Source organism: Boeremia exigua (assembly GCF_020726555.1).
Source record: "Boeremia exigua strain MPI-SDFR-AT-0100 chromosome Unknown C7974scaffold_7, whole genome shotgun sequence".
NCBI lineage: Eukaryota > Fungi > Ascomycota > Dothideomycetes > Pleosporales > Didymellaceae > Boeremia > Boeremia exigua.
This window is the reverse complement of record NW_025763524.1, coordinates 2,037,467-2,057,789: the sequence shown is the minus strand read 5'-3', so window position 1 is coordinate 2,057,789 and position 20,323 is coordinate 2,037,467. Positions and strand designations below refer to the sequence as shown.

Genomic DNA, 20,323 nt, shown 5'->3' with positions numbered 1-20,323 from the left:
CCTGCCCAGCTATATCTCCTCCTCCCTCAACGCCGCCAGCGATACGTCTACTAAACCCGCGCCGCTACGAAACGAAATGAAATGAGATAAAGCGTCTCAGCACGCTGCCGACCAGAAAGGCCACAACCCACGCTTTACCCAGGCCCGGCACCGCATTCACGGCCTTGATGTTGGAAGCGCGGCTGGCGGGTGTTAATGGGCTGTGTTGCTGGGTGCTGGGTGCTGGGTGCTGGGTACTGGATACTGGCGGCTGGCTGCTGGGTAATGGGTGCTGGGTGCTGGGTGCTGAGTGCTGGATGCTGGATACTGACTACTGACTACCAGGACACACGCAGTCTCGCAACAAGCGCACTGCAGTCCGACGTCGCGGCCAGCCCGCCCGTGGCGAGAACTGTCCATGCGTGTGCGCCCACGCAGGGAGGAGAGGGCTAGAAGTGCCAGAGAGGGAGAAGGGGACGAGATGGCGAGCTGGCACGGCACTTAGCACGAGAGAGCCGGGCCAGCGAGTGAGGCGTTAAGGAGCGAGGCGTTCAGGAGTGAGGCGTTCAGGAGCAAAAATAGTCTATTTTATATATATCGCGTTCATGTGGCATGTCGTATGCACGTTTCCCCAGCCAAGTCTAGGTTTTCTTTCGTAGATATAAGGATACACAAAGGCAAACTCCGGGTTCGCTAGGGGTCCAGCTGCGTCGGCTGGTGTCTTTTCTTCTTTACACGGTCTGCTGTCGTCGGCGGTCACGTCCTGCAGTCGGTGGCCACCTCCTCCAGCCGCCGGCCACCTCGTTCCGTCAACGCCTAAAAATCCCCGTTGACTGCACCCTCCGCCTTGGCGCCGCCCTGGTACTCGCGCGTAATCTCGTCCAGCACGCCCGCCGACGCCGCGACGAAGCCCAGATACGGCCGGCTGGGGTCCAGCACGCGCGACAGGTACTCCGGGTGGAACTGCACGCCGACGTACCACGGGTGGTCCTTGATCTCGACGACCTCCATGCGCACGGCCTCGTCGTCCTTGCCGACAAAGTGCAGCCCCGCGTCCTGCAGGCGGTCGATGTAGGCCGGGTTGACCTCGTAGCGGTGGCGGTGGCGCTCGAGGATCGTGTCGGAGCCGGCGTACAGCGCGCGCAGCTTCGACCACTCGGAGCCCGGCTGGAAGAGCGTCGGGCGCAGGCCCAGCCGCATCGAGGCGCCCATGGTGGTCTTGTCGACCTCGGGCATGAACATGATGAGCTTGTTGGGCGCGTCGCCGGCGAACTCCTCCGACGTCGCGTCCGCGATGCCGCACACGTTGCGCGCGTACTCGATGACGGCGATCTGCATGCCGAGACACACGCCCAGGTAGGGTTTCTTGTTCTCGCGGGCCCAGGTGGCGGCGGCGATCATGCCCTCGGTGGCGCGCGAGCCGAAGCCGCCGGGCACGAGGATGCCCGAGGCCTTGACGATTTCGTGCCAGGCGTTGTGGAACTTGGCCGGGTCGGCCTGCTGCATGTGCGGCTCGAGGTGGTCCGAGTCGATCCAGCGGATGTCGAGCTTGCGGCGGCAGCGCATGGCGGCGTGCTCGAGCGACTTGACGACGGAGAGATACGAGTCCTGCAGCTCGACGTACTTGCCGACGAGGGCGACGGTGACGGGGTCGTGGAAGCGTGTGTCGCTGCCGGTGAGCGTCTTCCACTGGTTCCAGATCTTGACGCCCTTCTGGGTCATGGCCGCTGGGATGGTCAGGCGGTCGAGGGCGAGGAACTGGCGCACCAGCGGCACCAGCTTCTGCTGCTCGAGCAGCATGGGCACCTGGTAGATGGACGGCATGTCCTTGACGACGACGACCTGCTCGGGCTCGACCTGGCAGAAGTTGGCCAGCTTCTCGATGACCGACGGCTCCAGCTCGCGCTCGCAGCGGCAGGCGATCTGCGGGGTCAGCACAATATCGTATGTCGTGGCTTTCAGGGGCCTACCAGATCCGGGATCATGCCGTTGCTGCGCACCGTCTTGATGGCGTGCTGCGTGGGCTTCGTCTTCTGCTCGCCGTGGATAATGGGTATGTATGAGACGTGGATCTGCATGAAGTTGTCACGGCCGGCGCGCCTTCTAAGCTGCGCCAGCGCTTCAACAAACGGCATGCTCTCCATGTCACCGACAGTGCCGCCCAACTCGATGATGCACACATCCGGCTCCTCGTTGGTGTCGTCGACGGGGATGCGCGCCACCTTCTGCACCCACTCCTGGATCGCGTCGGTGATGTGCGGCACCACCTGCACCGTCTTGCCCAGGTAGTCGCCCTTGCGCTCGCGCTCGATCACGTGCTGGTAGATCTTGCCCGTGGTGATGTTGTTGTCGCGCGTCAGCGTGATGTTGAGGTAGCGCTCGTAGTTGCCGAGATCGAGGTCGACCTCGCCGCCGTCGGAGAGGACGAAGACCTCGCCGTGCCTGCGCTGCTCAGCATGGGAAGAGGGGGCCGGGGCGGAGCGCGTACTCCTTGGGGTTCATCGTCCCCGCGTCCACGTTGAGGTACGGGTCGATCTTGATCGAGGACACGTGCGGCCGTCAGTAGAGCCGCTGGTGCGTCGCGCGGGCACTTATCTTGAGCCCCATCGTCTTGAGCAGCAGCCCCGTCGAGGACGCTGCACGCGAGGGTCAGTCTACGCGCGCATTGCTGCCGTCACCGCGTCTTACCTATGATGCCCTACATGCTCGCGTCAGTGCTACTCCCGCAATCTACGTGCTCTACGCTTACCTTCCCCACGCCGCTGATCACACCACCTGACACAAGCACGTACTTCATGATTGCTTATAGTGCCCGGGCTGCGGTTTGGGGAAGGGAAGGAAGAAATATAAGTCGCGGCGCGTCACAAGAAATTTGTAGCGTCCCGCCCACTTTGGCTCGGGTGGGGCACACCGCCCGCCAAACCTAGTCGAGCCAGTCAGGTCAGCCGAGGGCCTGCAACCGACCGCCCCGACATCACGCCGACATGTTCTTGAACGTCCATTTCTATCGCTGAATTCAGGCTATCAATGGTATCGTGCGCAATCAGGCTATCAAATGGTATCGTGCGAAATGCCGTGCTAACCTCAAATGCCCTACCCCAGTACAAGCCCTCGTCGTCGAGATAGTACACGGCCACCAACAGAAACACCCTTCATCATGTCGTCAGATGCCAAATCATGTCCGCAGAAAATGCTCCAGGTATACAGAATATGACTGTGCCGCCCAGTGCTTCAAGAAAATATGACTGTGCCGCCCACCGCTACAACAAAATATGACTGTACCGCCCAGTGCCACAAGAAAATGCCCATATAATATCGCTGAAAGAAACCTCCCTGGAGCGGGAGCTGCACCTTACATCCTGCGTCGCCGCTTCATCTCTTCTTCCTCCTCGTGCTCCTGGCTGGCGGTCAGACGCTTGCGAGCCAGCGCCTTCTCATTACCCTTCTTCACCTGGATGTTGCAGCCTTGCAGCTTCAGCGCCCGAGTCAGGGCACTGCTCGGCCGCATGCCGGGAAAGTCCTTTGCGGTGTACACGGTGAAGACGTCACTCATGACCTCGGTGAGGATGGGCGAGGACCCTCCGACATGCAGGTTCATGGGGTCGATGCGCATGAGCACGAACCGAAGACGGTACCTGCCGTGAGTGCGACACGACAAGTCAGGGAAGCAGAAGAAGCACCCTTCGTGGTCGTGTTCATCCTTGGCAACCGAGGGCGACGCTACGAGCTGGCCCATGAGTCTGCGCGTGGTGCGGCGATCCGGTTGGATGAGCGCTGTCTCCTCGTTGGTCCCGTCCGCATTCCACAACGTGCAATGCACCACGTTAAGCGAGTACCGGAGCTCCTCCTGCTCGGCTACACCGGTCTTTGGGTCTGTGACTAGCAGTTGGATGATCGGCGGAGGGTCTATCACTCTGCGGTCACGTTCACCGAACCCACATGCTCTTGCTGCGACAGGCTGTTGTCTTACTCGCAGTTCAAAGTTGAGATTTCTAGCAGTGTTAGTCTTGTTCCACACGTTCAGGGCACATGGCATGCTCACAGTTGCTCGTTGTACACAGGCTGTGGTATGGATCCAGGTAATGGGATCGCACGCACTTCTTTCCGCGGAGGGGGGCCAGGTGCATGTGGTTCGTGGTACGCTACCGGGCCCAAGGGAGCTGCCACAGACCCGCGTTGCGAATGCGAATAGGACCCCACAGATCCACGGAATGTACTACTCGAGGCATAGCTCGGAGTGTATCCAGGTGACGGGAGCGGAGCATAGTGTCTCTGCTGCTGCGAGGGCTCGACTGGAGATGCAAGGGACGAGTATGGCTGCTCGTGTGGTGCATGGTGCGCGTGCCGAGCTTCGTCGTATGAAGCGTAGCGTTGCTCACTGAGCCTTCGCGGGTCTCTGTTGTCGTACTGCGAGCGAGGCGAGACTTGCTGGGCGTAGTTCTTTGGCGAGTAATGTGCTTCCGACCTGGGGGGTGTGTATGGGTTGGTGTGGTGTACTAGCTTTTCGAGAGGCACTGCTGGTCTGTAGCGTGCTGTCGGAGGTTGCTGGTGCTCGTGCCGTTGGGGAGGCTCAGAGTGTATGGAGGGCAAATGACCAATGGGTGAGCGAAATTGGTAGTCCGTCCGTGGTGGTACAGCGTCGGGTGGGATTTCCAACTGCTTGAGCTGGATAGGTGGGGGCAGTCGTCGGTGATTGAAATCCAAAAACCTTGGCGGCGGGAAGACAGGAAGCTTCTGAGTTTCTGTCATGTCTGGAGCTGAAGGGGAGGTGTTTGACGGAGGAAGAGACGACAGCGGAGAGGGTGGATGTGGTGGTTGGGACATGCGTGTATTATCATTTGCTCAGACCAGGACACGATGCACAAGGCCGAATTGGGCGGTTCACTACTGTACGCTTGTGTTCAGTTCGGAGGTTCCTTCACACTTCGGGAGTGCCAGGGAGTCGTGCAGTGTTGGACAGAACGTCAGGAATGCGGGCACCGCCTTGACTGTGGCGGCGTGAGAGGTTTATAGTTTGGAGTCCCCTTGTAGGCGACCCTGTACGTATCTGGATCGCCAGCAGCCAGATCGCCGCCCGAATGCTTCAGTTCGGTTACGTCGACGTTGGGTGGAGGCGCCGTGATGCTAAGACAACGGGCAGCCGGGAGCGAAAAAGGATGCCGACGAGGGTGGCCTGCCACATACCTGGTCAATAGGCAAGCCTCACGCCAACTGTCCAGAAACGCCGGTTCGGAGTATAAAAATGACCAGGAAGACGACGAGGTCAGCAGGGGACGGGCAATACGTGAACGAGGATGCTTGGCATGTAGGCCACACTTTCCTGAACAAGTGGGTGGAGCAGAGACGGTTGACGTATAGCGCGTTGAATTCCTGGAACGCGCAGAAATGGGCTCTGTTTGTGCAAAGAGCGGGCTTGTGGTGACTACGAAACGACAGGGCCATGCTAGCCTAGTCGCTGCATGTGTCGCAGCAGCAACCCACTTTCTCTCAATTGCGCTGGCTTGCATGCAGCAGTGGACTTGCGAGATGCTCTGATTGCTCCGAGCGAATCCTCTTGTGGTCCAACGGCGAGGGAGACGGCTCTCTAGCTCGCTGCCGGGTGCACGCTGGCTTTGCTGGCTTTCTGTATTTTCGTGGGGCGTCGCCGAATAGGCTCGCACCCGGGTAAAAGAGACAAACAATGGTCGTCCCCAGGGTGCCGCAGGTGGGCGGCTGTTCGAATCACGGCGGGCAGGGCGTTGCACACTGTAACCCGGCAGCAGCCAATTTGGCGCAATATGCCAGATTACCACGTAACTCGGTCGACCGTCACCGTTCAGCGGAGGTAGCATCGCGAAGCGGCTGCCCAGCCAGAGCATGCGAGGACGGCTGGCATGAGGGCACGGTGGGCGTCCCCATCTGGCCAGCCGCCTACGAGCAGGAAGAACAGGCCCGCGGAGGGTGTGGCCGGGGGCGGCTGCAGCGACGAACCTGGATGCTGCAGCAGCATCAGTGCATCCTGAACATTTGATCTGTCAAGGCGTGCGGCGGCCAATGGCACGCGGCGACGCTGCGGCTAAGGGGATCACGGTCGCCGCCCTGCCACAGCTGGTCGCGTCGCCTCTCCGCAGCGCGAGTCGCGGTGGGGCGATCCTAGCAGGTTCCCTGTGCCGCGATGGAACGGGGGCCGGACAGCCAGTCAGCATCCCAACCGTCTCCCAGGTTTCCGGACGCATCTGCGCGACGTGCAGGTCCGTCTCATGCATCACAGTCAGTGACATGAGACAGCGTTTCCTCACCTGGATGCCGGACTCTGCCTGGCGACGGACACGGCCGCCATGCTCGTTTGTGGCGTGCGCTTGTCTCGGGCGAGGGCAGGCTTCTTGGTAGCGAGGTCGCGAGAGACATGTCGCGGGCAGTGGCAGTAGCAGTGGCAGCACCACGCCGCACAGCACCGCGCCCTCCCGCCCGCCAGCTCCTCCAGCCAGCTCCTCCAGCCAGCTCCTCCAGACGGCGAGTAGCTGCCGGTGCCGCCAGTGCGAATTGCACATGGCGCGTCCCGGGCAAGCTGGCGGCGGGGCTGCTGGCTGCGGCGGGCGCTGTGCTGTGCTGTGCTGTACTGTGCTGGGCGGCGGGAAAAAGCAGCCTTGCGCCCACCGTTTCACCGTCGCACCAGTCGCGCCCTCTGCCGCTGCCAGGCGGTCCCATACGCGCCAGAGCACTAACGGTGCTCGCCAGCGGTCGTCTGTCCCATCCGGCGACTGCCCTGTGGACCGCGGGCGCTCTGTCGCCTCGAGTGTCGAGTGGCCGCGCATGTACCGTCGCACCACGTCGCCGGCCCCTGGCCCTCACGGCCTGCGTCAATACGCTAGCGCAGCTCTCTATTGAGCGCTGTCGCGTCTGCACAGTGCGAACGCTTCGCGCACCCTGCCCTGGGCCTGGAGGTGCAAAACATACGGGCAGCCGGCGGTCTGTATGCGGTGCCGACACCCTGGATGAGCGCAGCTCCGCCCTGTGCTACATCAAGCGGTTGCATTCCCATCTCAGCCCATTCTCTCACAGACATGCATCACCCTGCTTGCTCAGGTGCACATCTGCTGGCCGTTGCAGTTGGCTGTGGTTGACACTAGCTGGTGCTCCATGGCGGCTCGTCGCCGTCCACCAACTCTACGCGAGGCCGCCATTCACCGTTTGCCCTCACCGCCCGTCTCAGAGTCCACGGCACTGCCTGCTGCAAACACTCCCGCCGCTCGCCCAATCCCCCGCCGTGCAGTCGCCCACCAGCCCACCGCGCCCCGCGAGATTGTGGATTGTGCTGCGAGATTGTGCTGCGGCCACCCGAGCATCTCCCCTGGCCACGATCTGCATCCTGCCTCCGAACGGTTTCCCTCGGCAGCGAAAATGGCCACCAACTGGGGCAACTACACCGGTAAGCATCTCCTCCGCCCGGCCTGCCTTGGCCTGCCTTGGTCAGGCTTGCATCCCTCCCAGCCTCGCATCGTCGGCATCATCGGCACGACCAGCACCTGCGTCTAGCTGACATGCTTATGCCTATCACTTAGACTACACCGGTCCATCACGAGTTGCTGGGACAGCTACCCATGTACTAGATGCCCGTCTAAACCTGCTCACCACCCTAGTGCCAGCGATCTTCACCGCGAAGACCTGCCTAGACATTGGCTGCAACGCTGGTAATGTTGCGTGCCAACTTGGTACGTGGAGGGTTCCCCCCGGCTCCTTGTCCTAAGCGACTATACCTACCAGATTTCCATATTAACCTATGCCACAGTCTTCGACTATCATGCATCATCAGTCACTGGCGTCGACATCGATCCAAAGCTAGTGGCCCAGGCCGAAAAACTCCTGGCGCTGCGCTCTTCACGTGCTCGCCCTCCCACTGGACACACGCAGCACCTCGTGGACTACTACCCAATATCCGCGCTCTTGAACCACGGTTACCGCATCGAGCCAAAGAACAAGGTCTCTCGCATCTCGTCACCCGCGGCGACAACTTCAGATTGGCCTTCCGTCCATTTTGTCTCCGCAGATTGGGTTGCATCGGCAGACCGGGCAATCTCTGGCCCATACGACGTGATTCTGGCCCTCAGTGTGATCAAGTGGATTCATCTAGAACACCTCGATGAGGGGTTGATGTCATTCTTCAAGAAATGTGCAGATAGCCTCCATTCAGGCGGATATCTGGTGATTGAACTGCAGACCTGGGACTCCTATGCAAAAGCCGTGCTCCCGCATCATTCGCCGCACTTCGGGGAGAATATGAAGAAACTCGTCTACCGGCCAGAAACATCGTTCGATGGTTTGCTCGCGGAACATCACCTGAAACTCTGCGCTTCGTCCACCGAGCTTCCCCGGCGCATCAATGTCTATCGTAAAGACTGAACATCGGAGCTCTGCACCAAACTCGGACATATCTCTTCGCCCGTCACAAGCGTACCCAGAATTGCAAGCCGCGGTGATCGTATTGTATCCACCAACAATGTGACTTGAGCGGATCTTTCCTTGCTGCGACCTCCATTCATCGTACTCCTCTTGCATACGAGCAGCATCACTGTAGTCGAACTCTATCGATCTAGTCCCGGTAGACGGTCAGAGATGGTCCGTGATTCAAGTCTTCTGCCGTTTACCCAGTTGTAACATGTGGAAATTGGGTCCTCGGCACAGGGTTTGCACGATTGCGCTCCACGTTTGAAGAATTCCAGCCAATCCGGGCTCGCAACCTGGTGACGATATTGTCCAAGATTTTCCTGGACCATTGAACGTGGTGTCGGAAAGTGTGGCATGTCTTCAAACCTCCCTGATTCGCTGGAATTCCATTAGGTTCCATTCCCCTTTTTGATTAACGAATCAGGCAGGTACCCTTTACACAGGACCCGTTTCGGGCCTTTGCTTACCGTTGCTAGGCTTTCCTGGTCGTCATGCCTATCACATCTAACAATTGCGGGTACATGCGCTCAACACGGCTCGTGCATCGTACGATGTTGTCCAGCCAATGCCCAATCAAGCACTATCATAAAGGTCTACGTGCATTGGCAGTACATATCACCACAGCATGCAATTATCGATTGTTAGTCCACTATATCGCGGCAGGGAACGGTCCAGTCAAGACTTGAATGGTAAGGCACGTTTGTGCAAGCATGCGATAACCCTAGTCGAGTGCGAATTACGACACATAAATGGTCAGGATTATATGACCATTTTCGAAACCTTCAGGCTTGGATGAACAGTTCGAATGAAGCGGACGCAGCGCAAGTATACCGGTCTCCACATTATTACGCGGCCAGCATTAAAGTTCAATGTCGAGTTCTGCTGTGATGTTGTAGTGCATTCAACCCATGCAATTTTCCTTCATTTCTCCTCAGTCCCATTACCTCAACCCCATACAATCGTAGCATTGCTGGACAGGGGCTTTCATTGGCCAAATGCATGGCAGGTGCATCTAGGACAGGCTATAGAGCGAACACAAGCAAGTCGTGCGAGTACTTGGGCACCAGCGCGCCTCGATTAGTTGCAGTCCTATGTGTTTTGTTGACTACATCGAAAGACGCTGATGGAACCTCGAGATCGGCTACTCAGAAGACAGTGGCAGGTAGAGCATAGGATGCTAGACACGGGTGAGCTTCACATCACCTCATCGTCAAGGCTAGTTGACCCACACGTTGAAGTCGTCACCGGAAGTTTGTGCTCAAATTACCACCCGCCGACAGACCCGACTAGCAGTGCTTGCCGGCCCAGATGCTTCACCTACCTGGATCGTCGCTGGCTCAAGTAAGCACCCCCACCAGGTCTCATGAGCAGAAGACACTGGCATTGAGGGACGTCAGCACCAACGAGACCCAAGCCCGCTCAGATCCCAGCTCGTCGACGTACAAGATTCGTAGCAGCTAGGTGACAGGCACAGCTCTTTTGCGACCGCTCCTGCTAGCATCAGGCCTCAGGGCTCGTGCTCAAGCACACCCGGCCTACCGTCGCGTGAGTAACCCAGCTTCGATCCTCTCTGTCAAAACCCCTACTAACGGCGAACGCGTGCTAAAACCCACTAGTGCCAATAGAACACAGCAGCACGCAATTAGAGGTACGGCGCGGACGGAGTGATGCGGCGCTACAGAGAAAAGCGGTTCCAACTGCTTGCTGATCTGCCCTGCGTTACTTGCTATGAGACGTCTCACTATGCAACGTTCACAGTAGCAAGTGGGCATACATACACTCATTCAAGGCAATACTGATGAGGCTCGGCTCTTCGGTGCTGCTCAACCGGGTGAAACCTTCCTCCGAGAGCCTGAGCCAGCGGATAGGTACGCTCCCAAGAACCATAGTTTTGGCTCATTCTTACAGGTACCCATACGGTGCTCGTACCACGCCCATCTCGTAGCATGAACGAGCAGAATCGTAGAGCTGTTCGTCGTGCAATTCCGTCTCTCGTTCAATCAGGCTTTGCATCGAATACGCGCCAACGCACCCAGCACACCATCAGACATCTCACAAAGGCACCAAGCTTGCAAATATTCGCCCAAGCGACCAGTAGAACGTATTGGTTTGATGCTGTGGAAGTTGACCCACTCGCTTGTCGAATGGGTGTCTCATGACACGCACCTTGTGCGGCATAGTCTTGCTAGATCCACGCATGTTGAACAACCTGTCGGCCGCCATACAGTGCACTTGTTCGAGTTGTACGACAGAAAAGTCGAGCAACATACGACCTACCTATCGATAGTAGCGTCATTGATCACGCTGTCCATCGTAAAGCACCGCCATACCAATGGCATTGTGATCTGCACACCATTTCAAAGCTTCGGCAACACCACGCCGATCTGAAGAATAAGGTCAAGTCCGCGGAGAGCCAAGAGCCAAAACTACGGGGGCAAATCCGCCGAGTACAGAGTTCATGCTTGCCTGCTATGCTGGTGAATGGATAGCGCGGCGGGGAACTGTTTTCGATCCATGTATATAGCACAGCATGAAAGTGCAGCGAAGACAATGCTGAGCAATACCTTCCCGGACTGCCGCGCATAATGTGTCGTGTATGTACGTACCTGAATCGTGAACGGAATAGTGCTTTTGCGCTCTTCTCCATCAGCATTCTGAGCATGGCAATTGAGGCTATGACGCAGCAGGTCCAGAACCACAGAGTCGGTCCCCGGCCAATAAACCAACAATAGAGTCAGCCACTTCCGTGCTGTCCACGTCGTTTCCACGCGTCGAATCGTCCTTGCCTGTTTGAGTGGCAAGAGAATAGAATCGAGAAGAGTGCAGAGACGGCAGCCAATGAAGAAAACCCGGTTGCTGCACTGCTAAGAACCTTCCTTGCGCCTGCAGAACACCTCCTTCGTTGCACGACGACAACTCAGCAGCAACTAACCCTTCTCGTGAACCACTCCTGAGGCACAGCATCGAAGTTCCGGCCATTACTTATGCCAACGTCCTCGTACTCCGTTTGCACCGTTGCCGGCGTTACCCTGAGGCTGACCGCTGTGAAGATGGGGCTTTTCGACGTTGGGGTGCGGCGTCCACGTAGCGGCCGAGCGGCTGCGTGCGGCGACAAGTCTTTTTCTTGCTGACAGGCTCCGCGCCTCGCGGCACAGTCGTCTCTTCAGAGCAGAATAGTGTTTGCAGTCTCACAGGCCTACGACTGCAGCCGCACGATGCTAGCAGCTGGCGTGTCGCGCTTCGACAATGCCACTCGCAGCTGTCGTCCGTTCGCTGGTGGCGGAAACGCTCAGCTCGAGAAGAACACCCAACCAGTGATAACCACAAGCGCAGCCAAGGATTGCATCGTGGTTTTTCGCAGCAACAAATACTTATATGAGCATGCGAAATTCGTGGAGGCGAAAACCATTACAGCTGTATATCCTTGCAGCTCGCTCTTGCCGCGCTGCTGAAACGCCACAGACTGGTAGTCAGTCAGCCATCCCGACGCTGCCGCACAGTAGGGTCCAATCCTCAAGTAAGCATCCACTACTATACTCGTACGTCAAGTGTGCCTCGTGCGGCGTCAGGCGATGCAAAGGGCGGCGTTGAGCGTGATGCTGCGAGGAGTGGCGCGGCGCGCTGTGAGCCACAATATAAGATGCTTGAGGCTGACGACGGAACAGGCCTAACAAGATTCGCACAAGCCTTTCACGATCCTTCCTGCGGATCTGGTGCGCTCGTAATTTCGAAGTCAGCTTACAGGTGGCCTTGCTGCAACCGTCCACAACAAAGCGAATGACCACTACGTCCAGGTGACACAACCTAAACTAAACGACCATTCCTGATCTACGCGATCCGTGTGCGGAGACACAGAACCAAACTTTTCGGACGTTACTCGCATCTTCGTTGCAAATTGTGTTGCAGGTCAGGTCCTGGGAAGGAGTAGACATCTGCCCCCTTGAACCAGCACATCGAGTGATCTGGTTTCATCACAATCTTGAGATGCCACCAACCAGCTCGTCCTTCACAACCCTTAATGTTCCAAGCGATGTCGTACCAGAATATATGGGGTCGTTCATGCTTGCCGCGCCTCCAAATACAGATCTGTGGAGAAAACCGCCTTCCCGAGACACGTCCACAGCACCCGTGCTCTACACATCCCTGCGCAACCCATTCATAGCAGCCGAAGTTACCGTCTCTGCCGACTGGGAACTGGAGTGGGATCAAGGCGGGCTCGTCATCTTTGCAGGCACACCGCCAGGTCAGATAGCCCCTGCAGCAACCCCAGACGCCCCAAGCGTGGTCCCCATTCTGCTCGACAACTGCACAACACCGTCAGCACCAGCCCCAAGCACACACCACAGGAGAAGAACCTCGAACTCCCGAATTCCGGTTCCAGAAGCAGGCCCTTCCCCTGCCCGCTCCAGCAGCCCACCGCCGGCGTACGCCACGCCCGCTCCAGCATCGAAGTGGGTCAAAGTCGGTCTCGAATTCTGCAATAACGCATGCCACGCCACATCCGTAGTCGCCAATTCAGAGGGTGCCGACTGGTCGCTGACTGCGCTGCCCGCGTACCACGCCCGCCGCCTAGATCTGCGCGTCAAGATCGAGCGTATTGGGTATGCGCTCTGGCTCTGGTACGAGGACGAGATGCTGGGGTGGAAGAAGTTGCGTGAAGTGACGTGGTTTTTCTGGGGCGTCGAGGACAAGGCTGTCCGCGTGGGCGTGTATGCGAGTCGGCCGGCGAATTTCGGGGTTAGTTTGTTTGAAGGGCGGAATGGGTGGGTGAATTCTGGGACGAGGAACTTGTGTGTGGATTTTGAGGGGTTGGAGATTTTTTGAGGGGGAAGCGAGGATTTGGGCTTCGGGAAGGGCATGGTGTTGCTGTCGAGCCAGAGGACATTGTGCGCGCCACATCAATGGTGTTAATGCCAGGTTTTTCACAAACGCCGCCTCTACAAATCTTAACTGCAGCTCTACGAACAACCACTACGGCTCGACATAGGGTCACGGAGAGCTGCAGTAGGTGTCCGTGGACAAGCGTTTGGGATTTGTGGAGGCTACATGCTCGGAATGCCTGGCTATGATGCCATTGGTGTGACGCTCACAGCAACCTCTAGCTCGACAGCATCGCAGGTGGGCTTTTTGGCCACTCGGAGTGGAGGCTCATCTTCAATGGCGATGGGATCGCGCGCCGAACCAAGCCACTTCACAGAAGCGACACGACGACGGTAGGAAAGTTGTAATGGGTTCTTTCTGTACATGTGGTTTGCATTTTGGAATTTGTTGTCATTGTATCTATCCGTCTCTCACGTTTCCTCCTCTCTTCATTCTCGGGCAACTGGCGATTGCATATGCAATGTTCGTAGTCGATACTTCTTCTAATCCACCACGGTATCAGGTATCCATGCCAAACATGCGCACGTAGTCCTCCTGCATCTCCTCGTACTCCTCTTGCATCTCCTCGTCTCCCTCCGTCTCATCATCCCCGCCCGCCACACTCATCTGGGCACCATCGAAAACACCTCCATCGCGCTGACCCCGAGCATCCAGCCCCGCGAGCTGGCCCCGCAGGCTCTCGATCTCAGCGTCCTGCCCCCCGCTGGCTGCCGTGCGTTCGTGCGTGCACTGCTGCGTGGCCTCCGAGCGCTGGCGGACGGCCGATTCACCTGGGACGAAGTCGGCGGTGGTGTAGTAGGGCAGCTGGACGCGGGCCGTGGAGACGTGGGGCGCGGGGATGATGTAGATGGAGTCGACGTTGCGCATGGCGATGCCGGGGGCAACAGTGTTGGGCGTCATGTTCCACGTCAGTGTGGTGCGGGAGTGGTGCGGGTTGTCCATAGTGAAGTCGTGGAGGTACGCGAAGGACCAGTGCTGGCGGAATATTTTGCCGCGCTGTTCACAATAGGCTTTGAGGTATGGGCCAAAGGGATCGGTGCGGTGGATGCGGAGGAGGGAGAATACAGGCCTGTCTTGGTCGAAGGGGTTGGCGTACACTCGCAGGGTGACGATCTCGTTGTCCTGCCCAAGACTATGTGTCAGCTCGATGGATGTTTGAGGGGACAGAGAGACTGACCGGGTCGAGGTGGCCTGGTGGCAGGGCAGCTGGAGGAAGTAGTGTTGGCATTTGAAGGCTCCACTGAGACGGCAAGAATGCAGCAGATGTTGCTGGAGCGAGAAAGACGCTTGGAGGCGGTCCGAAATGCTGTCGTAACTGCTGACTTCCGTAATAGTCTCGGTTCAAGCGCTCAGGTTGCAAGAAGCCTTGCGTCTCTGGTTGTTGACTTGAAGCTACAGAAGCTGCGTTTGATCGAATCAGTAACTGGTAATCTTCACAATCAAGCGAAATCCAAGACAGACAGAAAGCAAGCAAAATTCAGTAACATCGACTTACACCCGGTTGACTGCTCTCGCAACCAGTCAGATACTGCGGCGTTCTTGGCCTGTAATTTCTTGGTCTGTGATGGCACCTTTGCTTGAGGAGGATCGGACACACGCTCAGCGCTGTCATCAATAGCTTGTTGATTAGCCATGGCCTTTCGCTTGTTGTTGTATGCCTCTGCCAGGCTCGCGCTCAGGTTTGCATGAATCTTGCGCTTTTCAGGGTTCTGGTTACGAGAAGTGATAGCTTCGTCATTGGTAGGCGTCTCAACGCGTGCTGAACCTCCTGGCTCGGTCCAGAGCTCAGTGTGGTGTTCGTTGCCAGCCATCTTCCGCGTCTGTCGAGTAGTTGGTGTGTTGAGTCGAGGTCGTTGTTGCACGGCAGATTCAAGTGTAGTGTTGTTTGTTGAAACTGGAAAGTTTATAGGGCAAGGGCACGTGTTCGTAGGCAGCCAAGCTCTGTAGCGTCCTAACGTGGTTGCAGTGAAGTACTCGGTTGCTGCAGCGACGTCAGGCAGCTTCTGACGCGCAACTTTGTCACGAGTTAGGCCATGTGCAGTCTCGAAGAAAGTTAAGCTGAAATACGCTGAGCCAATTCTGAATATGTGAGACTGTCGACAATGAAGCAGAGCTTGTGGCGTGCGCTCTTCTCCGCAACTCTCGTCATCAACCAAGTAGATAGAGAGATATTCACAAAGTACAGGAAATGATCAATCAATATTGGACAAAAGGGATCCTGGGTTACATAGAGGGGTTACTGAGGGAGAGAGCAGTGAACGAAAGAAAGTTGACCGGAGTGAAAAGAGGGAGCCTCCACGTGGGAACAACGCAGGATATTTAGACAGTCACCTTTCCCTACATTCCAAAATGCATCACACTGTATATCGTACAATAGACAAAGCTTTGATGCTGGTCTACGGACCTTCACAGAGTGACTTGGTAGCCTCTCGCGGCGCTGCTATACCTGGGGGGAGTACATTGTTGCTGATTATAGTATTCACAATGCCTATTGCCTACATAATTGCGTATAATCTGAACAATACGTCTTGCTCAACACGTGAAACGTGTGTTGGATAGATGTGATAAGATGAATGTGGTGGGATGAGAGGTCAGATGCATGTTCCCGACATCGATGCAGCCCCACTTTTATTTAACTCGATCGCTTCTAGTCTCGATTCGGGAGACAGTTGGTGAGCCGCAGCCCGCTGACATCTAAAACCGCCACGATCCCAATCAAGTATACAGCCTTTGATCGAGAATACATCTATGAGAAATGTTAAAAGACTTTCTTTTCCCATTGCATTTGCTCCTGCACGCCCGGTCGAACTTTAGATGCGCCACTCCGTTCAACGTGACATTTCAGCAATGCTGAAAGCTATCTTCATTGCATTTGTTGACAAGTAGATATGTACGACCAAAGTGCGGTATATATGCGGTGCGTGGCTGTTGACCGGCTGCCTTGTACCGCTGACTTCTGCATGTTTTGTTTTCACCTCAATTACCAAAACATGGGTCGATGTACTATTTTACTACGTAACATATGCCCAACACCATTGTCGATTGAGCCAGAGTGGTTTCATCTACTGTGAGCATGCCAGGTTTCCGATCATCCAGTGACTTCGATCGTGCTCATTGACCAGAGTGAATGGTATGCAACAATCTTTCAATTCATTTGAGTGCTGGTATCTGGCATTTACTGTCAATATAACCTACCGTGAAACGTATTCTCGAGCACACAGCGATTCACCATCTCCGTTGATTGGCTGCGTGGCCAGCAATTGTAGGACGACAACTATCGTCACTCTGGAAGATCGAGGCTGTTCATGAATTCTGGCAGTATCAGCAAAGCTCTTCAATTCTCAACAACGTTGTAATACATATGTGCATATATTTCAAGTGCCCGAAACACTACGACTTTTTGTAGCGAATCTTGTCGGAATAGCCACTGCTTCCGCGACGCCTGCGTTTGAGAAAGCCCCCGAGGTCAGCTTTGCAGCTTCAGCCTTGTCACTGTTGTGAACAGACTGCAGTTCCATATGCCACCTCAGCCTTGCGTCAATCAAGCCACAGTTCGACGGGTAGTACCGGCACTATTCGTAATACATTGGCTATTGAATGCGCGTGCATGACTTTGCCGCTAAGATCTCCGCAAGTTGTAGTGACGAAGTGTGAATGCTTCATTGAGATCTTGCTTGGAGATGCTAAGCAATCTTGGTGTGTCCAAGTTCCAAGTACACTTTCCAGATCCACTCCTGCGTATGGGCATATAATTCACGAACCGATGGTACGCTACTCTTATCTGTAGCCTCTAATGAAGTCACGCTCCCCCATCAGACGAGGCCTCAGCAATTCATGTAGCCGATTGAGGCCACACGTCAGGGTTGGAATGGAACACCGGCATGACTGAACGACTCGACGAAAGACAGGTGTGAAGTGGAGAGATATAATTGTGTTAAGCCTCCCATTGCTGTCATCCACTGAGAGAATGAGCTTTACGGTTGAGAAAATGATTACACGTTGAAGAGTGGATTGTCTGACTCGAACCGATGTCACTGCCTCTTTTGCCGTGCAACGAGGTCGCTGACTTCCAATTAAACCGACACTCGTGAAGTCTGTAATTTGATAAGTGTTTCGTGATCTTCGCGATGCAGCCTTGCCCGCGGCCTGACAACCACGCTCGCTTGACCCTGCCATGGTAGAGGCACCCCCAGAAAGATCGCTTAATCTGCAACATGAGCTGTCAATGCATGATAGAAGTGATGCTTGCTTGTATATCGCATCCGTTGGATACAACTAAATCACGCAAGTCTTGGCTGGATGACTGAATGAGGCGGAGTGCATGAGTGCATGCATGATGGTGCGGAGAACTGATCTTGAGATGCCTGAGGCTCATGGAATGAGGTCACGAAATACAGCCACTAAAGTTGCGAATGCACGCTTGACCCAAATTATCTGGCAAGGTTTTGCGAGCTTACCTTCACCGGATTCTCTGCAGCATTTACCGCAGAGCCTCCTTGGACTATGTCACGGCGAGTTTCGTTGGTGGTCTGCGCAGATGTTTTAATAGACCGGGCTCAAATCTAGTGTCGAAAACGCCTCCCAAGGGTCCCTTTGGTGATGGTTGTGGTTGAGAGTGATCGAGGACTGGCTGTAGCAGCTTCGCGAGTATTCCAACCTAAGCGAATTGAAGCTCATCGCTGGCTTCACAGCCTTGCGCGCTGTGTCTCTTCCAAGTTTCTTTCTGCCAGGCTGGCGTTCTAGATCCTTGGCTTCATACATGACATGCTGCTCATCGGTGAGGTTTGGCCGCGTTGTTCTACGGCATGCACGAGGCAGACTCCAGGCTGTGTTCTCGCAAGAGGTTCGGCGCAGGTGTGAGTTTTCCGTTGCAACATATGTCGTTCAAGCTGTATTGCGACCTGCGAGAAGACCATCGCAAGGCTAATTGCAAAGTGAGTGTTCATGCCCCTGTCTTGACTCGTCACAGAGTTGGAAGGAGTAACACCGCGGTTTCGGCAGTGAAGCAACAACCCACGACCGGCCAGCTGGTGGCGTTCTGACACGTATGTTCTTGCCGTTGAATGTGCATATCGGTTGTTGTGAAAGACTAGGTAGGTTGTGCTTAGCGTGTGCTCGTGCCTGCAGCATTAGCTCTCTGAGGAGCATCCAATGTTGAAGCTTCAATTCAAGACTATGAGAAAGAAGATGTGGTGTGTTGTATACGATCTACCGGGCACACACCGAAGGTGGAATATACGTGCTAGCTCTTTCAAGCCACGCAAGTGTGAAGGCTGACGGCATCTAGGGGTGTCATGGCTCTGGGAAGTGCGGAGCATGTCGATTGCTCGGTAGGCCTAAGGACCCTAGTGTCCCAGTCGCAGAGTCTCTCGCGGCTCTTTGTGTGCGTCCTAAGCTTCACATCAGACAGTAGTCGTTAACACCCATTTGTGTTTATCTGTCGACATTCTCCTTGTGGCGTCTGTTGCCGGCCAGACTTTCATACCTAAGTAGCGATAAGTGGGACGGGATGGCAGCGCGTGCCGGTGTATCGTTGGGTCACAAGATGGCAGCCTGCTCTGTACTCGGTATGTGCCTACCTTAAGCCTTCGTCGCACTTGAGTACCGCCCATAAGATCGAAGACGCTGACTGTCATCTGTGTGCCTGAAGTAAGTGGAGTGGCAGCATCTAACGGACAGGCCTCGACTCGTACCCTATCAGCAGGAGATATAGCCGGCATAGCTACGGCGATTGTGGCTGTTCCAGGGTTTATCATTGCGATGATGCAATTACTTCGAATTCGTGCTGCGAATGCTAGTGAGTGACAACTCTCCAATAGAGACGTGGCAGGTAGCGATTGATGGCGATCAATGTATCATCCCGAAAGGCTTGAATGAGCAGCATAGTCAAAATGAGCTCTTGAGAACATCTGCTTGACATGTCCTCGACAGTTCACCATGCTGACGAGGCTGCTTAGGGAGTCGCAACTGGCCAGCCGCCGTTGGCAATGAGATGGAGATGCCAAGTCGAGATGTAGTTACGACAAGCATGGGCATACTTCCGATAGCATCAGTGTCCGGCTCTGACGTGATGGCTCAGGGCAGTTTAGACTTACCTCAAGTACCAACAGCTGCTCTAATTGTCCAACCTGATGGTCGAAGTGCACAGGATGGGATGTCTGTGTTGCAGTCATCGCAACAAGCAGTTCCGACGCTAGGCAGGGTTGACAAGCAGAACATACATCGCCATGATGCTGAGCTGTCTGTCCTTGTCGATTGTGAGCGGGCAGTGTGGGCCTGATGACTGTGATCCAGAGCACCAGTGGCTGATGTTAGGTCTTGATAGCGGCGAAATAGAAGTTTTGAATCCAATGTTTGATGATGGTGCGATGATGAATCCTCGACGGAGAGAATGCAAGAATGTTACGACTTGGGAAGAGCGCTGAACATAGAGATGTATGGCATGAGCGCAGATACGGCTGTTGATCATCTGCTATTGTAAATAATGGACGATGTGATCATACTCAGCCAAGACGTCTTTTCGGGAGGCGAGGAACCAGTGTGCCAGCGATGAGAGAGGTCGACAAGAAGATGATTAGCAAACCGGGGGAATGTCGCAGGCTCGAAACGAGTTCAAGAATGCTTGGTCAAATGGGTGAGGAGGCATGAGGCTTCTGTAAGAAATGAAGGGGCATACTCAAAAGCGAGAGGGGCATAAAGGGCAATGGGAGAAGGGGGCAGAGGGCAAAGGGGGAAGATGGCAGAGGGCGAAGGGGCAAGATATCTGCCGGCTGATGTTTCTTGGGCTGTCGGGTTGCCCTTTGAAAGCTCATCCGCTAGCGCTCTGAAGGACCACGCTAGTGTCAGTAGCGGCGCACCGATCTCCATACTGTGCATTTACTTACCTATCCGACGACACCCTGGACGGGCCCCCAGTGCCAACGCAGTGTGAATGGCACGCCGTCGCCGAATGCACGTCTCTTCAGCTGCATGCCGTCGAATCTGACTGAGCGGATATTGCGCAGGCTGGATGCGTACGTGTGTCCTTCTGTCGCAAAAA

At 55.8% G+C, this 20,323-nt stretch overlaps 5 protein-coding genes across 5 annotated transcripts; 2 read left to right on the top strand and 3 right to left on the bottom strand.

Moving 5' to 3' along the window:
- Positions 1-538: 538 nt before the first annotated feature.
- C7974DRAFT_396863 (CTP synthase N-terminus-domain-containing protein) lies at positions 539-2,830 on the bottom strand. The gene is made up of 6 exons (XM_046142124.1): positions 2,729-2,830; positions 2,668-2,677; positions 2,575-2,615; positions 2,468-2,529; positions 1,950-2,421; positions 539-1,902 (listed from the first exon to the last, which is right to left on the bottom strand). The coding sequence occupies exons 1-6, from the start codon at positions 2,774-2,776 to the stop codon at positions 796-798; spliced, it is 1,740 nt and encodes a 579-aa protein (XP_045996649.1). The 5' UTR covers positions 2,777-2,830; the 3' UTR covers positions 539-795.
- Positions 2,831-3,331: 501 nt separating this feature from the next.
- C7974DRAFT_414344 (velvet factor-domain-containing protein) lies at positions 3,332-4,728 on the bottom strand (the record flags this gene model as incomplete). Its single annotated transcript, XM_046143795.1, has 2 exons — positions 3,332-3,971; positions 4,022-4,728. The coding sequence occupies 2 exons, from the start codon at positions 4,726-4,728 to the stop codon at positions 3,332-3,334; spliced, it is 1,347 nt and encodes a 448-aa protein (XP_045996648.1).
- Positions 4,729-7,359: 2,631 nt separating this feature from the next.
- On the top strand, positions 7,360-8,358 carry C7974DRAFT_434836 (Bicoid-interacting protein 3-domain-containing protein; the record flags this gene model as incomplete). The annotated part of the gene is made up of 3 exons (XM_046145015.1): positions 7,360-7,387; positions 7,521-7,670; positions 7,748-8,358. The coding sequence occupies 3 exons, from the start codon at positions 7,360-7,362 to the stop codon at positions 8,356-8,358; spliced, it is 789 nt and encodes a 262-aa protein (XP_045996647.1).
- A 3,675-nt stretch (positions 8,359-12,033) lies between these two features.
- Positions 12,034-13,429, top strand: C7974DRAFT_208778 (uncharacterized protein). The gene has a single exon (XM_046136922.1). The coding sequence runs from the start codon at positions 12,388-12,390 to the stop codon at positions 13,225-13,227; it is 840 nt and encodes a 279-aa protein (XP_045996646.1). The 5' UTR covers positions 12,034-12,387; the 3' UTR covers positions 13,228-13,429.
- C7974DRAFT_456202 (uncharacterized protein) lies at positions 13,411-15,149 on the bottom strand. The gene is made up of 3 exons (XM_046146002.1): positions 14,780-15,149; positions 14,462-14,685; positions 13,411-14,406 (listed from the first exon to the last, which is right to left on the bottom strand). Exons 1-3 carry the CDS (start codon positions 15,093-15,095, stop codon positions 13,783-13,785), a joined length of 1,164 nt encoding a protein of 387 aa, XP_045996645.1. The 5' UTR covers positions 15,096-15,149; the 3' UTR covers positions 13,411-13,782.
- Between the last annotated feature and the right edge of the window lie 5,174 nt (positions 15,150-20,323).